Source organism: Artibeus jamaicensis, unplaced genomic scaffold, assembly GCF_021234435.1.
Source record: "Artibeus jamaicensis isolate MK-2021 breed Jamaican fruit bat unplaced genomic scaffold, CSHL_Jam_final contig_3126, whole genome shotgun sequence".
Lineage (NCBI taxonomy): Eukaryota > Metazoa > Chordata > Mammalia > Chiroptera > Phyllostomidae > Artibeus > Artibeus jamaicensis.
The window spans coordinates 9,686,288-9,714,178 of NW_026521723.1; the positions used below are offsets into that span (position 1 = coordinate 9,686,288).

General features: G+C 47.0%; 1 protein-coding gene and 1 pseudogene across 1 annotated transcript; one reads left to right on the forward strand and one right to left on the reverse strand.

The window, feature by feature from the left end:
- Positions 1 to 1,234: 1,234 nt before the first annotated feature.
- CUNH3orf52 (chromosome unknown C3orf52 homolog) lies at positions 1,235 to 26,577 on the forward strand. Its single transcript, XM_037144302.2, has 6 exons — positions 1,235 to 1,447; positions 5,483 to 5,612; positions 14,557 to 14,684; positions 17,405 to 17,472; positions 20,014 to 20,207; positions 25,100 to 26,577. Exons 1-6 carry the CDS (start codon positions 1,310 to 1,312, stop codon positions 25,102 to 25,104), a joined length of 663 nt encoding a protein of 220 aa, XP_037000197.2. The 5' UTR covers positions 1,235 to 1,309; the 3' UTR covers positions 25,105 to 26,577.
- On the reverse strand, positions 8,366 to 9,036 carry LOC119048639 (V-type proton ATPase subunit E 1-like; annotated as a pseudogene).
- Positions 26,578 to 27,891: the final 1,314 nt, after the last annotated feature.

Below are 27,891 nucleotides of genomic sequence, written 5' to 3' on the forward strand. Positions count from 1 at the left end.
CCTTCTTGGTTTCTTTAACCCTGCTCTTCCATTACACAAAAATTTCCAGCGGAGAATGTAGTCGATTCCTGCAGGATCTGCCTCTAATATAGAAAAAGCAGAGAAAGCAGAAGTCAGGGCAAGCCGGCAGCTGAGTGACTGCAATCAGCAGGCAGATGGAGTCCGAGGTCCAGAGGATCTGGGAGCAGGTACTAGACAGCTAGAGACCTAATATCCAGGCAGTGTCTGAACAGGCAGTGAGGGTGCCACAAGTCAAGGTCTTCCGAAGTGGAGCTCGTTTATACACGTCCTGTCCACACCTCAAGCTGCTCTCAGTGTGTGTGTGTTGGGGGCAGGGGTGGGAAGCAGGGAAGCAAGCCTGCTCTGAACAGGAGCTGGACAGAAGCAGTACATACCCAACTTAGCAAACATGATTGCAGGCTCCTGACGCCAGAAGTTGTGAACTATGGATCGTGTGTGGGTGTGTATACTCTCCCCCCAGGGTGTGTAGGGGCATGTATGTGGTGGTGGGGGCTGTTACTCCTCTTCACAAATGTAGAAAGTAATATACAGCACTTATGAATATTCACTATGTGTCAGTCGTTGTTGTGAGTGTTTGTTTCACTGACATCCATCAACTCCTTGAACCCTGGCAACAACTCCATTAGGTGGGCAGTAATATTATGCTAACTTTCCAGACCAGGGAACTGACGCCCAAGGTCTCAGAGTGAGGAGCCCTGTGAGAGGGAAGTCACTTGGGCGGTCTGGCTCCAGGGCCAGCTGTCCCTTCCACCATGGACCCGGTCTCTGCCGGCCCCATGGACTTGTAAAAGGCAGGAGCGTGTTCTTGTGTATTACTACTCATCTTCATATGCTCAGGACCTTTGCCGGCAGCAAAAGCTGCTTCATAGTTATTTGTTCATTAAAGGAACGAACTTTTGCTAGGCAGCGAAAGCTGGGTCAAGTCCCAGAAGCAGACCGCTCCTGGCGGTGGAATGCCGACTTCCTTCCGCGGCACGGCAGGGCCAGGCCATCCGCGCCACAGACCTCCAGCCAGCCAGCCCAAGGCTCGGCTTCGGCTTCCTATCAGCAAGCACAGGGACCGGCAATGCAGGCAGCGCCCTGAACAAACCAGAAAAACAGCCCTCCTCTGCTCTGCTCCGAGCCCACGGCCCCGCCCGCAGCCCGAGGTCTCCCCCCGCCCCCTCCTGCCCCCTGTCCCACCGCCCGGGGTGGAGAGCGCGCCGCCCCGGAGGCAGCTCTGGACTTTGCACCCTCGGGTGTGTGCTGCCGGTTTCCCCGCGGCCCGTTTCGTCCTGGCCTGCTGTCCATGGAAGGAGCCAGGCCCCCCTCGCCGGGAGACGAGCTGGAGCTCTCGGAGGTGCAGAGGCAGCCGGACGAGCGGACGCCTCTCAATGGAGCCGTCCAGATCGTCCCCTTCCCGGCCGAGGAGCGAAGTCCAGCCCAGGTAAGGTCTCTTGGCGCCGGCTGCGCCGTCCGAGCGCACTCGGATCGGGGCTCCCCGCCAAGACCCGAGCCTGACACCCGCGGTGTCGGGTTTCCAGCCGGTTCTCTCGGCGCCGCCGCGGACGCTGCGTTCGAGTGGTGCGCGCCGGGTGGTTCTCCGCGGAGCGACTCCGCAACGCCTGCAGCCGGAGCCGCCCCGGGCCCCTCTCGGCCCTCGGCCCCCGTGGGACTGGACGAATCCTACCTAGGAGGTGCGTGGCTGCTCTCTTCCGAGGGAGAATCCCTAGAGGAGGAGGTGATTTGAAAAAAGTCCTGTATCTTTTAATTTAGGTTTTTTCTTTATCGAGTAGAGAGAACTAGTGATAGACAGTATCTTCTCCTCGTCTTCAGAATCTGTTGGCGTCCGTCTTACTACCTCGCTGCTCCCTCCCACCGCGCGCCTCTCGCCCACCGTCCGCCACCCCCAGCCTGGCGCACACCTGCTAAACACACACTTGATGTCTTTAACCGGTGTGGCCACTCGATTTCACAGCAAGAGAGATGGCAAGGGGGGAAACGGCAGCAAGAACAACAAGGATTGGGGGGGGACATTATGAAGAGAAATAATTTAAAAGTTTTAGTCCCAAAGAACCAGGCTGCGTCTCATTTGCTTCAGCCTCAACTTGGTCTTTAAGGAAGTCTTTGGTAATGTTTTGGCTGAACTCCTTTCTCTAAGCCGTAGCAGTGACGGGAGCATTATTCATCCTCATCAAATGCTTGTAAAACAGCAGAGACTTGGAATACGCAGCCTTGTAGCTTGTGATTAACCTCTGAGGCTGGCTTCAGTTGTACTGGGTACATGGAACTCCCCAGGTACATGGCTCCATCCTGCTATTTCTAACTCCACTCCTCCTCTCCCACCCTTTGGCTGCTTAACTGTTCCTTCTGGGAATAAGCAGGAAATTCCAGTGGTGAAAGCATTGATTTTTGCTTCCACATTGACTCCTGGGAATATTGTGAAGTCTGCTTTTGTAGACCTACAGGTACCCTGGAGAGTACCGTGGTACCTTATATTGGAATGACAGATGAACCACCGAAAGTTGGAGGAAGGTGGTCCAATTCTTGTGCAAGTGGCCACCACTGTGGCTTGCTATATCAGTCCTCCATGAAGTGCGTAGGGATGCAAACTGGAAATACTGCCTCATGTGAGATAGACCCAAGGCACCCCAAAGACTTCACGGTTTGGGACTGAAGCCAGAGATCCTGGTGACAGCATCACCGCTAGAAGATGTGTCCCAGGGCAAGGTGTGAAGGTCTGTATTTTCCCCGCTGTCTCGTGGTGGAATGTACTGTGGTTAGTCTCTGTGAGGCCTGGCTGTGTCTTGATGAAAACAGTGGGGTGGAAGAAAATGCCAAGCACATGTAGGACATCAGTATTTTACAGTTGTTTAGTACCTGCCTGGTATAGATTGCTCTTTCATGTTCTAATTACTTCCTCTTGAGTCAGGTATACATAAGTATCCTAGAGTTCCTTGTGCATTTGCTTTGTATGTCACTGAATAGGAAACTTGGGTTGAGTGACTGAATGGCGTGAAGGTGAAGGGTTCATGAACTTTTGAAAAGCATTTTAGAAATGCTTGAATGGGAAACACTTTTTAAAAAGGTTACAAAGAGGAAAAAACCCTTATCTAATGTGTTGATCTTTCTCTTTGGTTCCGTAGAATAAGTTGAAGTGTATTTTAAATTGAAAAATCAACTAATGTAGAGTTTTTAAACATTGGGTAGCACAAACACAAGATTCAGGTTCAATGAGTTGTTTAGAATTTAGGACAAGAATCAACTGGCTTTTGTGCTTGGATCAAGTGGATTCAGTCCCACAAGGGAGATTTTAAAGTACAGAGTTCCCTGCTGCTAAGAAAATTGTCCCAGATCTATGCCATATCTGTCCCTGATTCAGCCAAAGGGAAGAAAAGCTTTTTGTATCTAAGAGATAGGCAGTCCTGCCATTGTTGAAGGACCTTTGTCCTGTATTTGGAAAGCCACACAAATTCTTGAGTCCCTTACTGTAATCATGGAATGTAAGATGCAGTTTGCAAAAAACTCTAAGTCACCTTCCAGAAGAACCTACCTGCCTGTGGCTTCTCGTCATGACCTAAAATTTGGGCAAAAGAGGATGAAGCAGCCAGTGAGGGGGGCAGTGTGTCTCCATGATCCGGTTTCGAGTACATTCTTAAAATTGTTGGAGCCCTCTGTCACTCAGCAGCACTTTAGTAACTGCCTGTTATCTGTATGGTTCACAAGAGTGGGATGTAAGAATGGGGAGGTTTGAGAACCACCCTTCCCTTGATATGCTTTCGCTTTAGCTAAGGAGACAAGGCCAGTGTCTGTATTTGAACATGAAACCAGACAAGGCAGCGGCAGATGTGTGGACAACGTCCGTGGTGGGACATCTCTCCACGGGTGCCGTGGTGGGGAGGCCTCCACAAAAGGACAGATTTGACCTGCCCCTGAAGAGTGAGAAGGCCTCAGACCAGAGGTCTCAACCCTGGTAAAAGCAGTTGATTTACTTGGGGAAGTTTAAAATTATAAACTGGCACCTGCCCCCACCTCCCTACGATCTGGCCCTCTAGGTCCTGGCAGGACCCTGGTCTCTGTAGTTTAAATTACTCTTCAGGTGCTTCCAATTGCAGCCAGGCTTAGGAACCTCTCACTGAGAATGTCTGAACTGTGCACAGTTCAAACGGGACAGACGGTTTTCTGATGGCCACCCCCAGAATCATGATGGGAGAAAAACCGAGCAAGCTGTCAGTTAATTTGAGAGCGAGCATCTGGAAGGGCCTGCAGTTGCTTTGTGGGACAGGTGAACACTTAGTAATGATTGCGCCCATTTGTCGAGGTCCTGATATTTGTTTAGCAAGTACTTCACATACGTGATCTCTAGTTTTTACAACATCCTGGTGAGCTACATTTATTATTTGTGTTTACAGTTGAGGGCACTGGGACCGGGAGTGTTAGGAGCTTGCTGATGGTCACCCTGACTTTAAGTGGTATAAGTGGGATTGGAATTCTGATACAGAAACACACTTTCCCCCTTCACATACCATTATTTCCCATGGTGTCCATGTGGAAATTACCTAGTGGCCCAGTGGGAAGCAGGAGAAGGGCCGGGGACATTTAGGAGCAGGCGGTCATGCTGGGAGTGGAGGCAGCCCCGTGGCCACCAGCCTTGTTCATAGCCTGGAGCTCTGCACAGTGACACAGAGAGGCTGAGGACAAGACAGAGAGCGCCCCAGCTTCACAGTGGCACACAGCAGGGGTCAGTCCAGGTCACTGCTTCTGAGCTGCATCTTTTAAATGGTCTAAAGCCTCCCTGCAGGGCTGTTAGGATGAAGTGAAACGGTGTTGGCCATGATTATTTTATTTGACCCCACACTGTGAATCACTAGGCCCATTACAGCTTATTTTCTGGTGCCTCTCCCTTCCCTTCCCAGGCCTTTGTTACGTAGAGTCGGGGTCGCCACAGGAGCTTCTTAGCTTTTTCTCGAGGCTAAGTCGCTCTAAACTACTCAATGCCTTTCTCTGCATCTTTAATTCAGATTTTGTGTTTCAGAACCTTCATCAGGTTCCCAGTACACACCAGTTAAGTCCAAACTGCTCTGGCAACATTCAAAACCCTCTCAAACACGCACCAGCCTTCCACTCTTTCTAATCTTCACTCTCCTTACTTGCTCCTGAAACCCGAAAATCAATCCCATGAGTCTCTTGGCCATTTCCATCATGAATCAACACCAAGGGTGCTCTTTCCTGGGTTTGGAATACTTCCCTCTGCCTAACCTTCAAAATCCTGCTTTTCCCCCCACCTGTGAATCCCTAGGCCATTTTCATGCTAACTTTTATGAAGTTCCTTTCTACCTGTTTGTAAACGTGACTCGGTAAAATGTCGTCCCTTGAGGTCAGGATCCTGCGGCCTTCACTTCTGTGTCACTGCCCATGCTAAGTACTCAAACGTGCTTGTTGAAACCAAATGTCCGCCTCACTGTCTCCCTCTGCTTTTCAGGCTAAGCAGAAAAGCCCTTGGAGCTCCTGCAATAGGAAATTGTTTGGAAAGTGTAAACTGTGGATGGCTATCCTCTCCATTTTCATAGGTCTCATTATAATGATCACCATAAGCTTGTGTCTTATGAAAGGTAAGAGGACTTAGACGTGTCTAAACCGATGCTTTTTAAGACAACTTGTTTAATGCTTTATGATTCGCACTGCACTGGTAGATGTACTCACTGATATTTTGATATTTATAATTTGAGTTTAAAACTGGTTTGGAGTATGTTATACGGGTGGGAGAAATATATGATTCTTATTCGTTGTTCATTTTTTAAGCCCCTGAAGTAGTAGGAGCACCATTGTTTTACTTTAAACTCTGCCCATTGGATCCTGAAGATTTCTAAGTATTTCACTTATTTAAACATTAATTTATATTTTTTATATATTTAAACCTTCTTGTTTGACTTTTTTCTTATAGTTTATTTGGTGAAAGTAATTGTCATACTTTCAATAATGAATTAATAATTGTCGTTATTCAATAATGAATAATATACTTGAAAGTTTTAAAAACTTTGTATAATTGTATACCTGTAAGTTGTTATTATTCGAACTTATTTTGGAAATAACTGTTTATTATATTTATGTTGTATATATGTACAAAACAAAGACTTAATATGATGCTAACTATATATTTTACAAACATCTCATTTAAAAATTAGTTACTATGAATATAAGAACTTCATGTTAAGCTACTCATAAAATTCATTCATATTATTAGTTTTCTGTTATATTTTCTTTATGCTACTTGCATTTTAAAAATAATTTGGGTTTAGATGTTTTTGTAGTCTTGTGGCCTCCTTATTTTGTAAGATTTTAGTTATTTTGAGATCATTTTGCAAATTTATTAAAAATTATTTGTCAACATCTTAAAAAACTTTTGTTTAAATTGAGGTATCAGTGAGATATAACACTATTAGTTTCAGGTGTGTGACATGATTCAGTATTTGTATTAGTGAAATGATCGCTGCAATAAGTCTAAAATCTCCATTTCTAATGACCTCATGTGGTCATTTTAAAATGACCCCATCATTTTAAAACCCTTTAGGTTGTTATCAATTTTTTATGATTATCAATATTAAGGTTTTTATGATGCATAAAAATAGCACCCTCCAGTGGGCAATCATTTCAATTTCAAAACAGGAAGGAAGAAAACTGCTTTTGTGTGTATGTGGGAGTGATTATGGCGGGGGCTCTTCTGGAGCTGGGGTGATCTTGGGGGTAAGTCTCGACAGTATCGGGCGGAGTCAGACTGCGCAGCAGACCCGGGCACACAGTGAGAGCGGGAAGGGGCGCTCCTGAGTCTCTCCAGAGGGGGGCCTGGGACTTTTCCTCAGGAGCTGCATTTGCCCTGCACCTCCTGTTCCTCCTCCTCCTCCCAATGCCTTCAGCTGCTCTCTAAGTGTTACGGCCCCAAAGGAACAGGAAAGCACTGATAACATGTGCCAACCTCACGCTGGCAGCATGTGAGTTTCTCTGGCAGGCCCCGTGTTTACTTCCTTAGGATGCTGTTGAGGTGGGATGGGTGATTCTTTGAGGCCACAGGCCGGTTTTGAGGTGGGGAGAAGTTAATCAGAGTTGCCAAGCCTCCCCATCATGCTGAGGACTGTAGTTTTTGCGTGAGCATTGATACTCCCTCTTCCCTTCAACTCCCACGCGGGGATGTGGAAACTGTAGCTGAGTCACACAGTCTTGTTCTGTCACAGCTGGTGGGTGCCAGCCTGAAAGTTGACGGATGTGCCTGTTGGCATCTGGGGCCTATGACAAAAGATGTGCAACAGACCTAGGTGCTTTAATATCCAGGATTCTAAAGCACTAGACTCAAGAGCTGTCCTCCATTATCGAAGGTTATCCTGCCCCTTCAGTCTGCAAAGAGCAGTCTGCCGAGGAAGGCGTTCCATTTCCCTCAGCAGTTTCTCAGGGAACATCAAGGTCCATAGGGTGATACGCGGAGAAGAACTGTAGTGCAAACATCATTTTCTGTTTGGTTAGAAAATTGTCTTATTAAAAAGTTAATGCTATAAGAGAGATTTTAAAGCTTTTACTTTAAAATTTTTTTTATTTTAATTTATTTTGTCCTACTATTTTTCACACAAACCTTTTGTTTTTATAAATAAAGCATTATGGCTTGGATTTCATATTACATTTATTTTTTTTAATTTTTTTTTAGATTTTATTTATTTATCTTTAGAGGGGAAGGAGAGAGGGAGAGAAACATCAATGTATGGTTGCCTCTAGTGCATCCCCTGCAGGGAACTGGCCTGCAGGGAACCTGCCTGCAACCCAGGCATGTGCCCTGACTGGGAATCGAACCGTGATCCTCTGGTTCACAGGCCCGTGCTCAATCCACTGAGCTACACCAGCCAGGGCTTGGATTTCATATTACATTTATAGGTAAGGAGCCTTCTAGGCCCAAACAGGTAACAGTGGAGCTACTACTGCTGGAAGGAACCCATGCGCCACATGTATGTTCAGCCTAAAGAGCAGGGACTCAGTGGCAGAGAGCACCGTACACGTAGCCTCGAGAATAGTAACTGGAAGCAGAGGAAGAGCAGACTGGGTGAAGTCTGTGCAATCACCACCTAATGTCTTCACCTTCATGATACAGAAGCAGCTAAAAGTTGTGTTACTTCTAGATTAGCTAGAGGTAGGTTTCCCGATCATGTAGAATGAAACCTTCTCCCATTGTTAACAATTAGGCCAGAGGCATTAGTACAGAAGGATATCTATTGATAAATACAGAATATTAGCACAGCAAAGAGGAAGCTTTATAGATAATCCGGACTCTTCAGATAGCAGAAACTTCCACATCATAGCAGTACATAAACTGCCTCCCAAAGGCTTAGTCCAAAAACTTCGCGGCATTTACACCAGACAAGGTTCCCTGTACGTCTGACATCATCTGCTGAGCTGTGAGATCTAGCCGGCTTTCTGGGGTGTTGGAAACCTTTATTTTACAATCCTCGTTATAGATCTCAACTCTACCAGCTATCTTCTCAGGCAGGTAGGCCTCCTGATCAATTTGGACATCAGCATCTTTTTTGGTGGGTGTTTTGCACATAGGGATAGCTTTTTGCACTGCAGCCTTTACCAGCAGGAAATCCTGTTCCCAGCAACAAACAGTCATCTGGGGCTCCAATGACTGGTACATACCCTGGAGGACCGGTCCATTCAGCAGCACTTGGTACCTGGTTGTATCTTTTACCTCCTTGCCAAGTCTCTGTTTTGCTTCATTTAGTAGGTGTATAATAAGGTCATCTCTCACTCTGGGGACTTCGAGTCTTGCTTGATTCATCAGGTTGGACACAGGAATTTTTTCCTGCTGCTCTGTCTGCCTTTCTCTCTTATGGTATTCCATAATCTTCAGTCTCTGGGTTTGCACAGGATGATGTTTCTCGTGGTTGAACTCTTCTTCTGCTTTTGCATCTCTTTCTTCTTTTTCTCTGGCTTCTTGTTTAATAAGAGTATCATATGCTCCAACTGTTTTTACACGTCAGTATTGCTGAGGGCCATGGGGAAAACGATGCTAGGCTGGTGGACAACTAGCTCGAGTTTCGACTTGAAGGAGATGGTGGAAGGAAAGGAAAAGCCCCAAACTTTTACTTTTGTTTTAAATCAGGGGAATACTTTTATTTTATTTGGCACCTCCGCCCTCAGGGGTTCGGGCCTGTGGGAGAGCCAGGACAGGCGGGGGTGGGGTGCAGCAGAGACAGATGGGGCAGCAGCAGGGCTGCCTGCTGGGACAGTCTCTTCTGACCCACAGCAGCTCTGGAGGTGCTTCTGGGATGTCAGTCTGTGATAATCAGCTGTCGCCCAATTACCAAGCCCACTGATAGGAATCAAATATTTGTGGAATTTCTAGGCACTGTGTGGAAGATGCTGCCGTGTGGGACAGGGGCATGCTGGGAGTGCCAAGGGTTGTACCTGTGGCTGTCTGGGTTCACTGAGAAGTGATCTACTTCCTCAGGACTACATTTGCCTTTCGCCTCTTCCTTCCCTTCCTCTCCACTCCTCCATCTCATGTGTCGGGGCTCTGTAGTTCTCAGACTGAGGCTTGGTTGCAGAGGAGCTCCAACTTTGGAGCTGGAATGGACCCAGAATGGGACAGCACATGCATCCCAGAATGCAAAGGGTAACTAGCCAGGGAAGAGACAATGGAGTACCCAGGGCGAGGCGCCCAGCTGGGAGGTGCGTCTTGTCACTGACGTTGTTAAGAATGCAAGCAGAGCCACCTGTGGTTGGTTTTATTGTTTTCTCTGCAAACTGAGCACCCCTTATTGCCTGCATGTGGGGCGGGCCCTCCTGCCACCCTGCCTGTGGCATGCCATTGGAGTGATAGCAAACTCAGGGTTGTGGCTCAGTTTAAGGTGCTGAGCCAGGCTGTGCACAGACTGTGAAGGAGAAGCTGGTGCACTCACAGGCTCACAGTCCACAATGACGTCATTTTAAATAGAGAATTTCATTAGCAGAGGAGTGATCAGTTCCTCGGTGTGAAGACTAAAGGTAGAAAAAGGCTTCCTCTTTCTAAGTGATCTCCTTTCTGGTTAATTTGGAGAATCAGTTAAGTATCCTCAAGGGTTCTGTTTTGTTAACTAATTTGCCCCAACCAGGGAGGAGAGAGATGCTGAGTAGCATCCTACTAATGAAACCTTCTTTGGTTTGGGCGAAATATTTTAAGTGTTATAAAAATCAAACTGTAACAAGTAAATGGATGCTCAGAAATGTGATTTCAAGTCTAGGAATCCCTTTGCTCTCTAACGCACAGGCTTTTCCATGAGAAGATGCTCTAGTAGTAAGATGTAAGCGGGCACTTCCCAAGTGTTGGTGTATTGAATGGATTTATTTGCCTGTGAGTTGGGGAAAAAAGCTCCATTTTATAATATGACAGGTCTTGGCAGACAGATAGGGTCAAGGCTCCCCGGTGTTGGGTGACTCATGGAAAAATCCTTGGCAGACAGACTTGGCACGCTCTGAGTTACCAAGGTCCGTGGGAGCAGGAACATAATAGCAACTCTGCAGGCCCAGTCCGATGAAATTTCTTTGCATGTTCACCTGTTCCTTTTTCCTTTCAAGTTGCATATGTTTTGCCGCCTTCCCAAGACTGACCACTTCTCCTGGGCTCCCCACGGAGGTTCACCAGCTTGTTCTGACTTGTGCACCTTCAGACAGATTCCTCTCTCCAGGCATCTTCAGACTCTTCTTACCTTGGGCCTCTTCAGATGTGCTAGCACCGTCTCTCCTTCAAAGCAGTCTTTCATCAGAATCTTGCCACTTTATTTAGGCATTTTTTTCTCTTTCTTTTCTTGCACTGGCAAGCTTCTAGAGAGATCTGCATTTGGATCTTGCCTCCTGTGCATTCCTAAACCACTTGTGTCCATTGGTCCCAAATTGTTTTTCCCAAGTTCATGGGCAATTGCTTGATCCTGAAACCCAATGATTGGCCCCTTTTCCATCCCCTGATCTATTCGCAGCCTTCAGCTCTGTTAACTGTGATGTACTCAGAATGCCCAGACTTTATTTAGGTCTCCTGCTGTTTCTGCTTTTGACCTTCACATGTGGTGCATGAAGCTTCTATTCAGCTGTCCTATCTTTTGTATTTTTGACTCTTCCCTTTAGGAGCTCATTTGCTCCTGCGTTAATAGCCATCTCCTCTTGGAGGCGACGCCTAGGTCTACGTCCACACACTTTTCCTGAGTTTCAGTCTTACATTTGGCCAGACATCTCTACCTGAAAATAACTATCACCGTGTCCATCGTTATGCATGTGAAACAACAATTCACACGTGTCCTCTTTCCCACCGAGCTGACCCTTTGTAGTTTCACAGTGAATCATGAGACCAGGTTTATTCCAGCCCTGCCACCAGCCAGTTGTGTGAATTCAGGTAAATTTTGCAACTTACTTGACCTCAGTTTCCACACTGGTAAAATATAAATGATTCTAAACCCGAGTCTACAAATGTACTCAACCTTACTACTGAGTAGCTCAACTGACCTGAACAACTTATGCCTTTTCTCTAAGTCTCAGTATCTTTATTTTAAAATGAAAACATTAATATTTAACTTACAGGGTTGATGTGAGCATTACATGAGGTAATATCTACAAGTGTTATAAGAGTGTCTGCACATAACGCTTTCCATAGTGGCCATCACTCTTCCTGTTCCCCAGGCTTGATACTCTGGAACATTTTTTATTTCTTCTCCTCTTCCATATATGTAGGTAATGACCAAGTTTTACCCGTCATTCCTTGGTCGTGTTTTCATGGCAACTTTCATTGTGACTACCCAGTTACTGCATGGCGCCCTGCCACATACTTTATAGATGTTGGTTCTCAAATTCATCATCACTTACAATGTTGGTATTGCCGTTTCTGTTGCGGAAACAGCTTCAGAGTTCATTTAAGTGATTTGCTCAGATCACATGGCTGATAAATAGCTGGGCTGGGATTCAAACTAAGTCTGACTACCTTTGAAGTCAGCTCTGTTTCCACTATCCTTGGCTTTCTCTCCCTCCCTCCCTCTCCCTCTTTCTCCTTCCCTCACTCCCTTCCTTCCTTCCTTGTACTTCCTACTGTTGTCCATCAAAACCTCCCCCAATTTTGCACCTCTGGGCCTCTCTGCCTCCACTCTCTCCTGGTTCCCCTTCATCCCATCCGTCACCACCAGACTTACCTCTACTCCTTCCTGGGAGACATCGTGCAATCTCCAGTGCCTCATTAGACATCGGCATTTAAGGCCTCCCCCTTCTGCCTCATTTCCGATATTCTAGCTCTTCAAAGAGCTGATTTTGTAGGCTTGCAATGCCTGCAATGTATTTTACATGTTTCAAGCTTCTTTTTTTAAAACACATTTTCTCTACATGGAAAATGCTGCCCAGCTGAGGTCTCATTACAACCTTAGCTGACTAGATAAACCCATGGTTATTGTTGTTTATTTGAACAAACACAATTATTTGGCCATGTCTTGGGACAGAGTCATTACTCAATAATCCGAGTTGAGTATATGTCATTGAAACTACTACTGGAGGTTTCTTTTCAAACTTGGCATCTCTTCTCAGGGCCCTTGAGGTCAGCAGTCATGTGAACTTGGTATCCACGCTCTGGCTTCCTTTTCCTTTTCCGGGCACTGACATCTACTTTGGAAATGTATGCAGTGGACGTAGGGCTCAAAGATACCCACTGCAGCATTATTTATAGCAGTGAAATCTGAAAACACTAAAAGATTTAAGGAAATGAGCAAGCTAGTTATGAACATTATGCATCCATTAAAATAATCTTTTCAAGGAATTTCAAACACACGGGGAATGGCTTTTGATATGTTAACAACAACAAAAAATGAAGACAAACAACAAAGCAGGATACAAATAACCTTTTCATTAAGACCTCAACTATATAATACAAAATTTTGGGGGGAAACCTTTTGATTAAAGAATTGTTAATATCTTGCTTTGGTGCAATTTCCTATACTTTGCCAGTTTTCTGCTATTGTTAGGCAACATAATGTAATGACTTACAACAAATAAGGATGCAGGGAGAATTCCGTGTGTTTTTTGGTCCCCAAGATTATTGCTAGATTCAGTGGTTGTGGGAGGGCTCACAGGACCCCACCGAGCGGTAGAAATGACTGTCATTGTTCATAGAGGAAGAATATAAAGAGGAAATCCAGGAGAAATCAGGCGCAGGCTCCCAGCAGTCCCATAGCACACACAGTTCCTCGGGCAGTGAGTGAGTTGTGTCAACCGTGGGTGAAATCTTTCCTCGAGGGAAGTTCATCAGAGAGAGACTCAGTGCCCAGGTTTTATAGGGGCGGGTCACCTAGGCAGCCTGTGCCTGGTACAAACTAAAATTCCAGGCTTTCAAAAGGAAAGGAGATGTCAGCATAACACGTTGTTTGTACAGAGCTGCGGCACAGTGAGCCACACTTCTCAGGGAACGGTGGGGACCCTTCCGAGACCGAAGTTCCCAGAGGCCGGCCGGGCCAGCCTCCAGCGGCGGGGCCTCCCCAGCTGCCAGTCTCCACCTTTGCTCCTCAGCCTTCCCATTTCCAGACTTCACTGGGGAATAGGTGCCAGAATTTTTACTTCTTTCCACCTGCCCTTCTAACAGAAACGCAGAATTGATTCCACTATGTTCTTTTCGAAGTTTAAAGCCTGGGATTGGACAGAAAGTCTACGGGCACTCGAACACCTGGGTCTGCCCACCCACACCTTTTCTCAGGCCAGAGAGGTGGTCTGTGCGTGAGCTCAGCTGGGGAGGCTGAGAGAAGCGAGGTGTGTAATTAGGACCTGGCGGGCCAGCTTCCAGCGCCTGGCTCCTGACTTGTGTGTTTTTCCTTCAGCTCTACTGCATACAAACCAATGAGCTCAGTCAGTGGAGCACAAGCAGCCACACAGAACACATTGTCCCAGGAGTGTGGGTGCTGCAGTGTGGGGCTCTCAGGGCTGTTTGGCTTCCCTTCTGCAAACAGACTGTGTCATCATTCCTCCTGTGAGACAGACTCTCGGGTGATGACTTCATGCCCATCCCGAGTCTTCCTGGGAGGTTTCAAGACATGGGCTCACATGCTCACATGCAAGTCCCCTTCTGTCTGGTGGATGATGATTCATTGCGCCCACTCCCTGCCCCCCGCCCCCCATTGTTTGCCCCTCCAGCCCTGACTGTCCCCCAGCACCTGACTTGACACCTGTATACAGAGCTAAGCTGCAGGTCCAGTTTAACACAAAAATTTGTATTCTTCTCACTCCATCCCCCTGGCCCCTCCCCCATCTATATTCAGTGGAGTCTGAGACCCCTTAGGGCAGGAAATGGGTAAAGTTGTTATCATGATGGAGGCAAGACCCTGTGTTTATTTGTTTTTTCCAAGAGGAGAAAGCATTTCTGTTCATACTTGCTTTCTCTTGCCAGCCTTTGTTCTTGATGAGTGCCCATCATTTTGTTTGTTTGAATGGTTGGTTTTATTTTGTTTCTTTTTAAAGTAAAATAAGTTTATTATTTTGTGCCTATGTTTACCTTTTATTTCCGTCTTCCACTCTCTTTAGTAACTTACATCGATGAAGATGAAAATGAAATACCTGAGTTATCCTCAAACAAAACGTTCTTGGTCACATTGAAGATTCCAGAGGAGTGTGTTACTGAAGAGGAGTTGCCTCACCTGCTCCAGAAGAGGGTAATGGACCTTACACACTGTTTACTGAGTTCCTAACATAGGCAAATATGAACTCTGTTACAACGGTTGGCATAGAGCTACAGACTAAGTAGTTTCAAGCTTGGGTTTGGGCAGAAATAGATACTCACAAATGGATTTTCTCTCATGCAAAGCCAGAGAGCAGAGCCCTCTGCTGGTCTCCAGTTAAATGCATCCTGGAGGGAGGGCGGTGTTCTGTTTCACTCTGCTCTTAAATTTGATTTAATTTATAGTTTCGTTGAGGATCTATCCTGTGCGAGACAGCATGCCAAGTGCCAGGGCCTCAAATTCTGTGCCGTTAGTAGGGGCTCACAGCCCAAGTAGAGAAAGGGATTAAATAGATATAGAATAAGATGGTGTGATATATTCTATTGTTGAGAATGCATTTTGTTTTGCAAACATATGTGTTTTGCAAAATGTATGTGTTTTGCAACCACAGAGGTGGGGATGCCCTGAGGTGGGGATGGAGGCTTGGAAGGCTTCCTGGAGGAAGTGAGGCTCTGGGTGGGAGTCTGCTCAGCGGTGTACTATGGATTCCACATGCTGTGTGGTGGGGACTTGCAGAGGTGAGGCTGAACAGGAAGGGAGGGTCAGGTCCTGAAGGTTTTCCTACTCTTTGGGAAAGCATTAAGCTATTTTAATCTGCAGGTTGATATGGTCAACTTTCATTTCAATGGTGAAAAAACACTAGAGGTAGAGTGTATTTAGAAGGTGTTGTAGTAGTTCAGATGGCAAATGAGGGAGCCTTGAATTAGGGCAATATCAGGGGGAAGAAGAAGATTCAAGTGAGATTTAAGAGGTCTTCTCACTCAACCAGATTAATGGCTAGTTGGTGTGGGAGTGAGGGAGACCGTGATTCTGGGCTCTTGGTTGGGTGGCCCTACGGGTGAACATGGCGTGATTTACAGAGTGGGAAATTCAGGAGAATGCACCCTCTGTGAGATATGGGTGCTCTGCAGCGGGACCATGAAGGGTGTCTGGGGAAGTCTGCTCATCCTGTCAAAGACGGGGCGGTGCACAGCCAGACCCAAAAGGGTTTGATAAGAAAATCTGAGCAAGGCCAGCCTGCTGTCCATCGCACTCTTGTTTGCAGTGGTAGGTCGGATGGGGTGAGCCCTCTGTTCGACCTCCGTCTGGTTCCTGCCGAAGCTCCGGGAGGAGGCGATTCCACCCTGGTCAGGCCGAGTCCATTCCCAGTGCCCAAGTGCCTAGCAGCGACCGCTGCCTGGGTCACTGGAGTCTGCACTCCGGGAAGATTATTCCCGTCTCTCCTCTTCCTTTCCCTCGTTCATGTCTTTTCTGCAGCTCCCTTTTCCTCCTTTCCTTCCAGCTGCTTCCAGAGCAAGTTGCAGAGTGAAGAGCCCCTTGCTGCTTCCCTCTTGGTTGCTTTTTAACCGAGGGGTTTTGTATTGGATGAGCAGAAATGAAACAAATCAGCAACCACACGTCACTTGTTACACTCTGGACTCTCGATGTTAAAGCGAAATGGATGTTAATTATGCACCTCAGACCCGCATCTCTCGCACAGAGCTGGACTTGAGCAGATGCCATGGGTCTCTGTGGCTCGTGGTGGCTGTGGGGTGGGGAAGGGCCTGGCAGTGCTGCCTGGGCCTCTGAGCTGCTTTCTCTCTGGCTGGTGGGAGTCACCGCGCTCTCCTGTGTACTTACAGGTGCATATAAAGATTCATATAAAGAACCTTGTACAAAATTTAAAAAATGATTTGTGGATGATGAAAGTAAGGTGCAGTGAAGTGAAAGAGACTCCTGGTGCCCAGCTTCCCAACAGAAATAAGGAGCTTGGAAATGTCACTGCCTTATTGTCAGTTGAGAGCCCCCCCCCTTCCAGTTAGGACAGTTTCCTACAGTTTCTGGATACAGAAGGTAAATGGGAGTGGATGTTGGAACACTGTGTCCTCTCCTTTGCTTTACTGACTTGCTTTCATGAACACGGTTTCCTTGCCCCTCTCATATCTCATAATACCATGCCAGTGTTCTCTTCCAGTGGGGCCATTGCTCTGCTAAAGTCATCCCATTAACTGTGTGCGTGTGCCTGATGCAAGGGTTAAGCATGGTGCCTCTGATAACCTAGGGGAGGTATAGCTCTCTTATTCTGGAAGCTGTTTTCTGACTAGCCTCTGTGCTCTGGGCATCAGCTCACTGGGCTCTAGCTCAGTCTGCACATTTGACCATAAAATAAGAACTCCACTGTCTCTGCGATTATACGCTGTTCCCACTTGGTCCCATTTTCCAGGGGAGAGTACCCTACCTGTGGCTTAAAATGGGTGTTTCTTCTTACAGTGAAGCTCTGGAGAAAGGAGAGAAGAGCTGAGTGGCCTGTTCTGGGTCTTCCAAGCCACTGCGCTGTTCTCTCCTGCCCATGTCCTCGGCTCTGTGTGGGCTCAGGCTGCTGACCCCCCTCATTGTTAAGGCCACGACCTGTGCAATACATAAGAGAAGCTGATACCTCAGCCCCGTCATATGATCCTTATAAAACGAGATTTTTTAAGTGAGCGTGAACTTGACTTTTGCTTGGTGCTAGGCCCATTTCTTTGTTCTTTTTTGACCCAGAGTCCCTGGATAAGTCCTTTTCCAGCTGGCATGCACTCCCCGTGGTCCGGGAGAGGTTTTGCTTTGTCAGGCGACACCCAGTAAAACCCAGCAGTAATGCGTGTGTTTGTTTCACTTGTTCTTGTTTGTTTCAGCTGGTAGATGTGTACAGCTCATCACCGTCCCTGAGCCGTTACTTTACTTCGGTGGAAACAAACTTCAGGTAAGACCCTGGAGGATCTGGAAAGGGGCACCACCGTCTGCCTAGAAGGACTTCCCAGGTCTCAAAGCTCAAAGGGATAGACTTGTCAAGTGTCGGTGCTGGGAGGGCCTGTGGACACCAACTAGCCCACCTCTCTTATGTCACAAAGGAGAAAAATGAAGCCCAGGTTAATTAGATGACTCCATAAAGTCACACGGGAGGGAGGAAAAGCCAGTCGCAGGCACACCATTCCTGTCCACAGGGGGCGCTCCCGCGAGCTAAGGGTGGAAATGGAACTGCAGCTCAGCCAGTGATGTGGTGTAAGCGATGGAAGGCGTGCATCCGCTTACGGTTTCGAGGGACGCAAGTAATACCAGAGTCCCTGTCCAATATTAAAGATATAAAGATACATATTACAGGGGAAGTCTGCCTTCTGTTCCCCACCACCGCCCTCCTGTCGCCGGACACTGTGCGTGCCGATCAATTCCATACTCACAGTGAACGCACGCCCTTCTACAAAATGAAGGACATCAACAGTTGGGTGGGACTTCTACACATGTATTTACCATGTATACTTTATGTACTATACATGGATAGCATGAACACATATTTTTTCTTTTTAAGTTTCCTCTTGATCTTTAATATTTTTGCGTATACACATACAGAAGAGTCGTTTGATTGTCCTTTTGTTTGTTAGGACAAAATTTACCTGAACATTATTATCTACCATCCCTAAGAGATCCCTGGAAAGCGACAGTCCAAGGCCTTTGTATCACATTGACGTCCCCTCCGTCGCCACACACTATCCACTGTGTGGATAGTCCTGGGATGGGGGGCGTGTGAAGCGGGTGGCAGCCGGCTTGGGGGGGGGACACGCAGGCAGCGGCAGGTTGACTCGGCAGCACGGGGCCTCCTCCTTCGTGGATCGCTATGCGCATGTTAGCTTCTGGTGACTTCTTTCGTCTTTTAAACTTTACTTTTCAGTTACAGTTTATGTTCAATATTAATTTGTTTTAGTTTCAGCTGTACAGCATAGTAGTTAGGCGGCCATATATTTTATGACGTGCTGTCCCTGCAGTTTCTCGCACTCTGACCCCCCACATAGTTACTAAATATTGCCGACCGTGTCCCCTGTGCTGCACTTTAGATCCTGTAACTGTTTTATAACTGCCGATTTGTACTTCTTCATCCCGCCCCTAAACTCCCTTCCATCTGTCTGGTGTCTGTGTCAGTCTGTTTCAGTTTTGTTCATTTTGTTCTTTAGACTCCCCATATCTGAAATCACATGGTATTTGTGTTGTTTCTCTGATTTGACTTCACTTAGCATAATGCCCTCTAGGTCCATCCATGGACCTTATCATTTGCAACCTCTGGCCACAAGAGGGAGCCCTTTGCCTGTCCTTGAGAAGGTCTGTGTTCACTACTGGGACTAGTGTGTCTATAAAACTTGCCCTGGGGTGTGAGTTTCAGATTTGGCCATCTCTTAATAATTTTATTGCCTGCTCTTCATTTGGGTCTGTTTTGAAAGTAATAAGATAATTTTGGAAAACCTAAATGTTGATGTACCATTTAACAAATGATATACGCTACTCAACCGAGAATAGTTCTATGATTTTTTTATTATTACTTTGGAAACGGGGAAGATATTTTCTAGGAAGATGAACACTCCTCTTCTTCAGGTGTCCTTCCTGAGAGCTGTGAGGCCGGCGGCCTTGGGAGTGGAAATGGGACGGAATGAGTTTCTCAGGGAACAAACCGGGGACGTATGATTTGCTGCTGATACGACAGGGCGGAGGGTGGGAGCCCAGGAGTTCTGCACCTCTGACGGCAGAGAGCTTTGGACGCTACTTTAAACAATCACGAGGGCCCTGGGTGGGTAGCTGAGCTGTTTAGAGCATCATTCTTATACACCAAGGATGTTGTATGTTCAATTCCTGGTCACTGCACATATAAGAATCAACCAATGAATGCATCAATAAGTGGGACAACAAATCGGTGTCTGTTTTTCTGTGCATCTGTCTGTTGTCTCCTCTCCTCTCTCTCTGAAACCAATAAATTAAAAAAATAAAAAATTGTTAACTGTCTACTGACCCGCAGTTAATAATTTTATTAATAATTAATAATTAATAATTAATCAGAAGGGTTGACTGACCCCCACTTATCGGGGCGGGGAATGGATGTAGTGTGAGAATGTGGAGAAGGGAACGCGGAAGAGAACAGGACTTCCCTGGTCTGCCTTGGCAGGAGGCAGGGGCAGGTCAAAGAAAGGCTGGTGTTGGGGCAGACGAGGTGCCGGCGCTTGGATCCACCTTGACGATAGCTGGGTCCCATCTCTCCCTTCACTGGCCTCTCAGTGGGCTCCTGTAGGGAATGCGTTGGAGGAGGGAGGAGTGGGTGAGGACCCCCTGAACCTTTTGTGCTAGACCAATGGGATTCTGCCAGGCAGCACACCCTTTGCTATTTGGTACTTGGGAGAGCACACAGAACTAATAAAAAATGTTGTTGCTAAAACCAATCCGGAGTTGCAATGTGATCTTGTTGTGTTTGACTGTCTCTGTTTAGTTTGGCCTTCAGAGGAGAAAATGCCACCATAACCTACCATCTGCAGTTTGGGGTTCCATCGGAAGATAACAATTTTATGAAATACATGATGAGCGAGGAATTGGTGCTGGGCATTTTGCTACAGGATTTCCATGATCAGAAGCTGTCTGGTTGTGAGACTCTGGAGCTTGATCCAGAGTCCCTCTTGCTGGATGGTAAGTCGAGCAAGTCAAGAAGGCAGAGTTGTGCTGGTGAGCAAGTGAGACAGACTGGGGACAGCGGGTTCTGGTTGATTTCCGTGCGGGTGATGTTTCCTGTGAAGGTGATACAGTCCCTGCCCCCCATGATCAGGCTGCACAGTTGGGGGACAATGCTGGAAAAAATAACTCAACTATAAAGATGAGGATTGCTGAATGTTTTCTTGTTGTAGTTCACTTACATGCTAAGCCCCATTTTTCACTTCGTCATATTATTAGTTCAGGTCCAGCTCATTCTGTTGTGCTTTACTTTATTGTGCTTCATGGATGTTGCACTTTTTACAAATCAAAGGCAAGACCCCTCACCAGCAAGAGGATTTTTACACGCCTTATTGCGATTCTCTCTTTATTGGGTCTTTATTCTCTCTTTGGGTCTGGAACCCAAGGCTCAGTTTCTCTGAGATATGAATGCAACCTTCATGGAAACACCATGGTTTTGCAAGAGAAGTAAGTGGTAAAGAATTTGAGATAAACAGTAGAGTTAAATCACTGAAGGATTATCTCCCTACGGGAGCTTCACTCTTTTCCTGCTGAAGGCCAGTGAGTTCATTAACAAATTGACAGAGGGGCATAAAAGTCAAATTAATCTCTTTCCTTAGAAAATTGTAATAAATTCGCTCATTCACTTTTAAGACTAACAGCAGAACAAGAAAAGTGATGTGTTGTCTAATAAGCATAGACGACACCCTGCTTGTCAACTTTTCGTGCTATGCCCAAGACCTAGAAAAGGGGAAGGTGGGAGGCGGAACAGCCGCGACTCTGCATTATCCTTCCATTCTCTGCACTGAAGCTTTGCCCTCTTACTTTCTCACTTTTCCTTTCTGAGTCCTCCCTTGCAGAGGCAGTGGCTCTCGTTAGCCCCAAATGTCAACAGTCTCGGGTATTTTATATTCTCACCTACCGTCCATCAGAAACATTCTGTGCACATTCGTGGTCGTAAATACTAGTTGAATGAATGAAAAAGGCCAGTCAGAAGAAGATGTGGTTAGCACCAGGCACGGTGCCCGCAGCCTGGCCTCAGAAGTGCGAACCGAGATTATGAAGCACTTGTGTGACTTCGTCGTGAGTGCGAGAAGAGGCACTCCCTGTGATGGCGCATTTCTTGAGGATGGGAGGTGAGAGCAGATGAATCTTGGCCTGAGAACACAGAAAATTGTAGTCAGCAAGCGGATAGAAAGAATGACATTTAGAAGGCTCATTCGGCTCATTGGGAAAGTCTCATAAATGAATAGTTTACTTACAGAGCAGCTGAATAAATAACGTGTGTCTGTGGGCTAGGCTGATGACACGCATGTGTGGGGTGAAGGATTATGCACTTTCTACAAGAATTTTTAAAAGAAAGAAAAAACCCCTATGACCTCATCTTGTGTAAAGGGGCGAGAGAAGGGAACTGTACCCGCTTCAGTGGTGCGACTGATCTCAAATTCCTCAGGCCTCTCTGTAAATTCTGTGGTTACCTGCCCTTTCCAAACACAGGTGTGGGAGGGCAGAGGAGGGTGAGAAAAGGTTTAAGAGGATTTAATTTTGAGGTTGGGAGTGTGGTAAAGGGCACATTGCTTTTCCGGCCCAGGGCCGGCTCAGTCGGGCAGCCTCAGACCCAGACGTTTCCCCAGGCCCACACTCTGCCTCTGGCCCCAGGGGTCAGCATGAGGTAGACTGTTTCAGCGCCTCAGGAGACTGTGCTTTTCTCTTGGACATTTCTTTCCCAGGGGACTCCTGTGACCCCACATCCCCTTCCCAGGGCATGCATTTTAGCCGTTCAATATTTTCAGGAATATGACTATCAGTCTGCGCTCAAAGAGAAGGGTACACCATGACCAAATGAGAGGAGGCAGGTAGGCCAAGGGAGGGGACAAGTTGAGGGGAAAATCCAAAGGAGGGGAAGAGAGGCTGTGGGCTGTGGTCGGGGCAGGCAGAGGCCCCCGCGAGGGGCCGAGTGAGACCCAGTGCGGTTCTTAGGCCAGTTCCCCACGTTCACACGCACTGTGGACTTGGGGACACAAGTGTCCCCACCCCTGTGATGAGCTGGGCAACTGCTTTTCCACAAAGATAATGCTCCAATTCTTCAAAGAGCAGAGATTCTTTTAATTGTTTGTTTTGTATTCCCATTAGAGAATTTGAAGTCAGCCAAATACCTTCTCCCCAGAAAAGCAACTGTGTAACTTCTCCCTCTGCCCAAAACTTTACAATCTCAGTTTTCCCGGGAATTCCCTGAGGCCAGCCTCTGGTTCCCCTGGGGCCAAATGTATTTGCCCTTTAGGGTCAGAACCTTAAGTTGGGCTCTGATTCCGGTCCCTGGGGAAGTGTGTGCGTGCTTTCCACGTTCGGATGTGGCGCTACAGTGACTCATCCACCCAGCTGCAGGCATATTTTGCTGCCTCATAAAAATAAAAACTTCCCTTATTATTATAATCAGAGGGGAGTTTTTAAATATTTACCTTTGCCTCTCGGTTTTATGGAGGTGTAGCTGGCGTGCCCAGGGCAGGTTTAAGGCGTGCGTCACGATGACTAGCACACGCACCGAGGGGTTGCCCCAGTGAGTGCAGTTAGTACCTGCTGCCTCGGGGTTGCTGGTACAGAGCGGATATTCACCTGAGTGAACTGAGAGAGCTCATTGGCTTTAGTGGGTGATTCAGGAATCAGGCAGCATCCTGTCCAGTGAATAGAGAGTTGCTCAGAGAAATTACACAAGAGGAAAGGTTTTTATAAGCAGGAAGAGGGCAGGGCAAAGAAATTGAAAGGATGGATTATTTCAGGCAAAATTACCTTCCCTCAAGGGAAGGAGGGGGGGGGGAATTTCCAGGCAGATGACCTCACTGGCTGACCAGGAAGTTCCAGACTCGTTGGTTTTCAGTCTTTTTCCCGAGAAAGGCTGACATTGCAAGTGACTTAGGCAGTAAGTCAGTCTTGGTGGGACTTAGCAAAAGGGACTTCATTTTGATCTGTTGTTTTCTTTTTGACATAAAAATGTTTTTTTCCTTGTAATAAGAACTTTCTAGGTCCACCCTCTCAGCAACTTTCAAACGTACCGTACAGGAGTGTTAACTATAGTGAACATGTACATTACATCCCCAGTACTTATATATCTGTTTTTAAAAAGATTTTATTTATTTATTTTTAGAGAGAGGGGAAGGGAGAGAGAAAGAGAGGGAGAGAAACATCAGTGTGTGGTTGCCTCTCACGCACCCCCTACTGGGGACCCAGCCCACAGCCCTGGCATATGCCCTGACTGGGAATCCAACCGGTGACTCTTTGGGTCACAGGCTGACACTCTATCCACTGAGCCACACCAGCTGGGGCCCAGTATTTACATATCTTATAACTGGCAGTTTGTCCTTTTTAACCACCTTCATCCGAATTACCCACCCCCCACACTCAGCCACCAATCTGCTCTCTTTGTCTATGTTCATTTTTTAGATTCCACATATAAGTGAGAGCAATGTAGCATTTGTCCTTCCCTGTCTGACTTAGTTCACTTATGATACCCTGTAGTTTGAAGAAATGTTTTTAATGCATCAATGCCTTCCACCGCCCCTGTTTTTGAGCTTGCTCACCTAATGTGTGATTGGGGCCTGGGTCTAAGGAGGGGAAGTCTGTTGTGAACACCTAAAACAGTGACTTATTCTGGACGTCGTGAGCTATTCTGGATCTGGGCTGGTTACTTTGCACAGGTTTCTCACCTGCCAACAGTCAGTACACCAGGAGGCAGCAAAGGCACAGCCGGATTTCTGTGAGAGAGAAGATGAAAAGGTCCAGGAAGTGAGAACAGTGAATCTTGTTTGCACGTTTTGGGTAAAATGATGAGCCGGCTGTGGGCAGAGAAGCCAGTGTGAGTTTTGTCCTTGAAAGAACCACCTGGGGTGTCAAGGGAAACCATTCTGGCTGTTTACAGACTCCCGGGAAGGCTTGGAGAGTGTAGCCAAAGAGAATTCATCCTCATTGAGGGCGCCTTTGCACCCCCTTACCCCTCTCGGATATTTGGCAATGTCTGGAGACATTTTAATTTTTTAAAAAGATTTTATTTATTTACTTTAGAGAGAAGGGAAGCAGGGGTGGAGAAAAAGAGGGAGAGAAACATCAGTGTGAGAGAGAAGCATCTGTTGGCTTCCTCTTGTGCAAACCCCAGATGGGGACTGAACCCTCAGCCCCGGCATGTGCTCTGACTGGGAATCGAACTGGTGACCTTTCACTTTGAGGGATAGGGTCCAATCAACTAAGACACACCAGTCAGGGCTGGAGACATTTTTAGTTGTCACAACTGGGAGTGCATGTTGGATACTGCTGTCCAGTGTCGAGGTCGGGGATTCTCCTCCAGCATCGTCCAGTGCTCGCTACCAGGAGGAACCACCCGGCCCCCAGTGCCAGCTGTGAGGCCCTGGGGGAGAAGGGCTCTCGTGGAGTGACCCCAGGTCCTTGTGTGGGCGGCACCCCCGGGTCAGGCCAGCTCCACACCGTTCTCCTCATCAGACTTTCTCACGATATACTGTGCACCTTTCCAGAACCCCCTGAAAACTTACAGGTATTTTTATAGTGAGATCGTGAGAAAAGGCTGAATGTTAACATGTCCACAGCACCCATCGGCCTCATCAAATGTTTCCATGAATTACACCAACACCAATGAGCAAACAGTGTGCTACTTGCCTTTTGAAAAAGACTCAGAGGTGTGTGTGTGTGTGTGTGTGTGTGTGTGTGTGTACTAAAGAGTACATTTGTTAGGAACTTACAAATATCCCAATTTCATATGAATGTATATTCAAAACAGATAAAAATAAAGACATATATGTTTAAAATGTTTAAAAGAAGCATGGTTCTAAAAAACTTAGTGCCTGTTGGTTGTGTTTTCTTTTCAGAGTGAAGTGGTCGAGGTCAGCCTGTGTCTGAAAGCAGTGATCCCCTGAATCGTGGGATGAGGAGAATTCATTCCATTTTACAGGAAAAAAATACTGTGAATTAACACTGAAGGATGCGAAATGACCAGAGGGCTGGGCACAGTCCCTTTTCTCCTGCCTGCGCAGTTATGACGTCCAGCAGAACAGCAGCCGAGAGCTGACCTGGCCCCACTTGTGATAAAGGCAGGAAGCCAGATGGGGCAGGGGTGATGGGGTTGGGGGACGGACCTTGCAGGGTGAGATCAGGGCGGGCCATTATGGAAGCACCGGCTGTTTCCACCCACGTGTGGGCACTTTCTTTTAAGTGTTAGAGTAGTCTTTCCGCCGGATCCCGCCGACCCGTGCTGCTGGAGTGAGCCCAGGGAAAGGTGGCGGCAGGTCAGACGGCTCACTGAGATCCCCCACCCACTCACCACCATGTTTGATCTACCTCTAAGCAAGCCTGCGAGGAAAAGAAGGGCACTTTGCAGGATCAAAGCAGCATCGTTCTCTGTCTGCTCTCCTAACCTGCGGCTACATTTCTTAGGTAACCAGCTGTAGGCAGGCACAGCGTCCAATGTGACTGTCTTAGCTATAGCTGCAGACATAAGATGTGTGGTTTTAAATTATTTTTGCATCTCCTCATTGTTCCTGTGGCTCCTGAACACCTCTTTTAGCAACATGCTCCCCCGAGAGTTCTGAACACACCGCTGTCGTTTTAGATGGTTCTTCTGTGTGCATTCTCACAGCCCTGCATCAGGGAATCGTTAAGACTCCCTCCTGTCTGCTGCAGCGGCTGCACATTGGCTTCGCATCGCCGGGTGTCAGTGGCCCTCCTGGACGACCCAGTGTCCTCACGCACTCACTGCCCGTGGGTCTCACCGAAGATGGTGATGAAACAGGAAGGAGCACTCTCTGCAACAAACTGTTGGAAGCGGAAGGCCTGTTCGTTGGCAGGGTGGGGGCGATATTAGTGCCTGGATCGGTCATTTGCAGACATGGCACCGCCTGTCATGAAGGAACAGGATATTTGTTTTGTTGGGGAAATTGTTCGCTGGAGATTTTCCAGGAGAAAGAGTTTTGTCATCCGGTGATGAGAGCTCCTTCACCCTGACGTCTCAGTCAGATTGGCCTTAGGTGGGAGTGAGAGTGAGGGGCAGCTGTGTGGGGGGCTGTGTCTGAGTGTCGTCTCTGGTGGATTGGCCTTGAGCTCCCTGTGACCCAGGACTCTGCATAATGTGAACTTTCTTATTTAACTGGAAGATACATTTATTTTAACACAGGGTCTCATTTTGAGGATAGTTCCTCAAACTAGCGAAACAGGTGAATTATCCTTCTTCCTCTTTATTTTTTTACATGTCAAGTGGAAACTTTAGTATATTTGTACTTTTTAGAAAATAATGGAAAACCTTAATGGAAAAGGATTTTAAAATATTCGCAATAAATTATTTTTGCCTCCACCCTGTTGCATTTACGTTTGTTTCATTGATGCTGACTCTCCAGGGCCATGTCTCGGGTTGGTATTTTCGTGCAGTAAATGGTGTTGGGAGAGGTCTTTTCATTTCCCTGAGGGCGGCTTCCCCTTGAGGGAGAATGAGACTGACCTGGGGTGGGAGGCACCTCCTCTCTGTTCAGTGGGTGCGGGGTGGGTACTTCAGTTCCCCTCCACGTCTTCCCAGGCAGGGCCAGGCATCTGAAGGGCCTGGGGCTGGAAGGAAGAGTTGGTTCCTATGGGGTCCACACAGGGTTGGTTTGGACCTTTCTTCTCCTCTGGAAAGCACCAAGATGCAAGTGTCTTGTCTGGGGCTTTGACAACTTGCAAGTCATAGGGTTTTCTGTAGGGCGGGCTTTTTGGCCCAACTGGTGTGGAAAGAACTGAACTTTGTGACTAAAGCATTTTGAGGCTTTTGGAAAAAAGGCACCATCTTTTGCTGTATATAATACTCACCCAAATTTTTGTGTGCATTATACATGGGATTATTATACCCATTTTTATACCCATGATATGTAATCATTATACTCATGTGTAATGCACATCCTTATTTCTCCCTCAAAAATTTGGGCTAAAGTGCACATTATACATTGCACAATAACGATACTTACACACTCTTCTGCTATCAGAGGCAAATTTGTTGGTCATCACACATTCTAATTATGTGCATAATGTCTGATGCATAATAAGGTTTTAACACATATCCGTAAAATAATGGAAAGATCTGAGAAGTGAAACTGGTCTATTTTGGAAGTCCTTTAGATAGGGATGGAAAGAATACATACAGCCAGGTCAGAGAAACCTGCCCTCCAGCCCCAGCAAAAATTCTATCTACATGCACAATTCTTTTTTGCCTTGCAATTTAAATGAGTTCTGTAGACTTTTTAATGAGTTTTGCGGAAGGTTGTAAGAGACACCAGTGAAGAAGAAGACAATAAGAAAAGAAATCCTGGTCTTACAGGGAGCCAGACTCTGCATAGGCAACAGAGGGGTCACACCACTCGTCTGGAGAACACAGGGCCTGAGAGGAAACCCCAGGGCAGAACTGAAGGTTAGGAGTGGGTCCCTCTCCCTGTGAAGGAAGGGGCCACCAGGGGAGGGAGCGTGTACAGAGCAAGAATGGTTCAGGACTCTGTTCCCTTACTAAACAAGGCAGCTGGAGGGGGCAGAGGCACACATGGCCAGCACTGGCCTTCATTGGTTGGAATGCTGGACACTCCCACTGGCTTCCAGGGCACATGGGATTCTGGGAGAGGACTTTTAAATGGAGCCGGGAAGCACA

Excerpts from the sequence above, each read along its gene's own strand:
- CUNH3orf52 (XM_037144302.2), top strand. The coding sequence starts at position 1,310 with ATGGAAGGAGCCAGGCCCCCCTCGCCGGGAGACGAGCTGGAGCTCTCG. Across the intron at positions 1,448-5,482 it reads AGGAGCGAAGTCCAGCCCAG|GCTAAGCAGAAAAGCCCTTG; the intron begins GTAAGGTCTCTT and ends TCTGCTTTTCAG. Across the intron at positions 17,473-20,013 it reads TCGGTGGAAACAAACTTCAG|TTTGGCCTTCAGAGGAGAAA; the intron begins GTAAGACCCTGG and ends GTCTCTGTTTAG.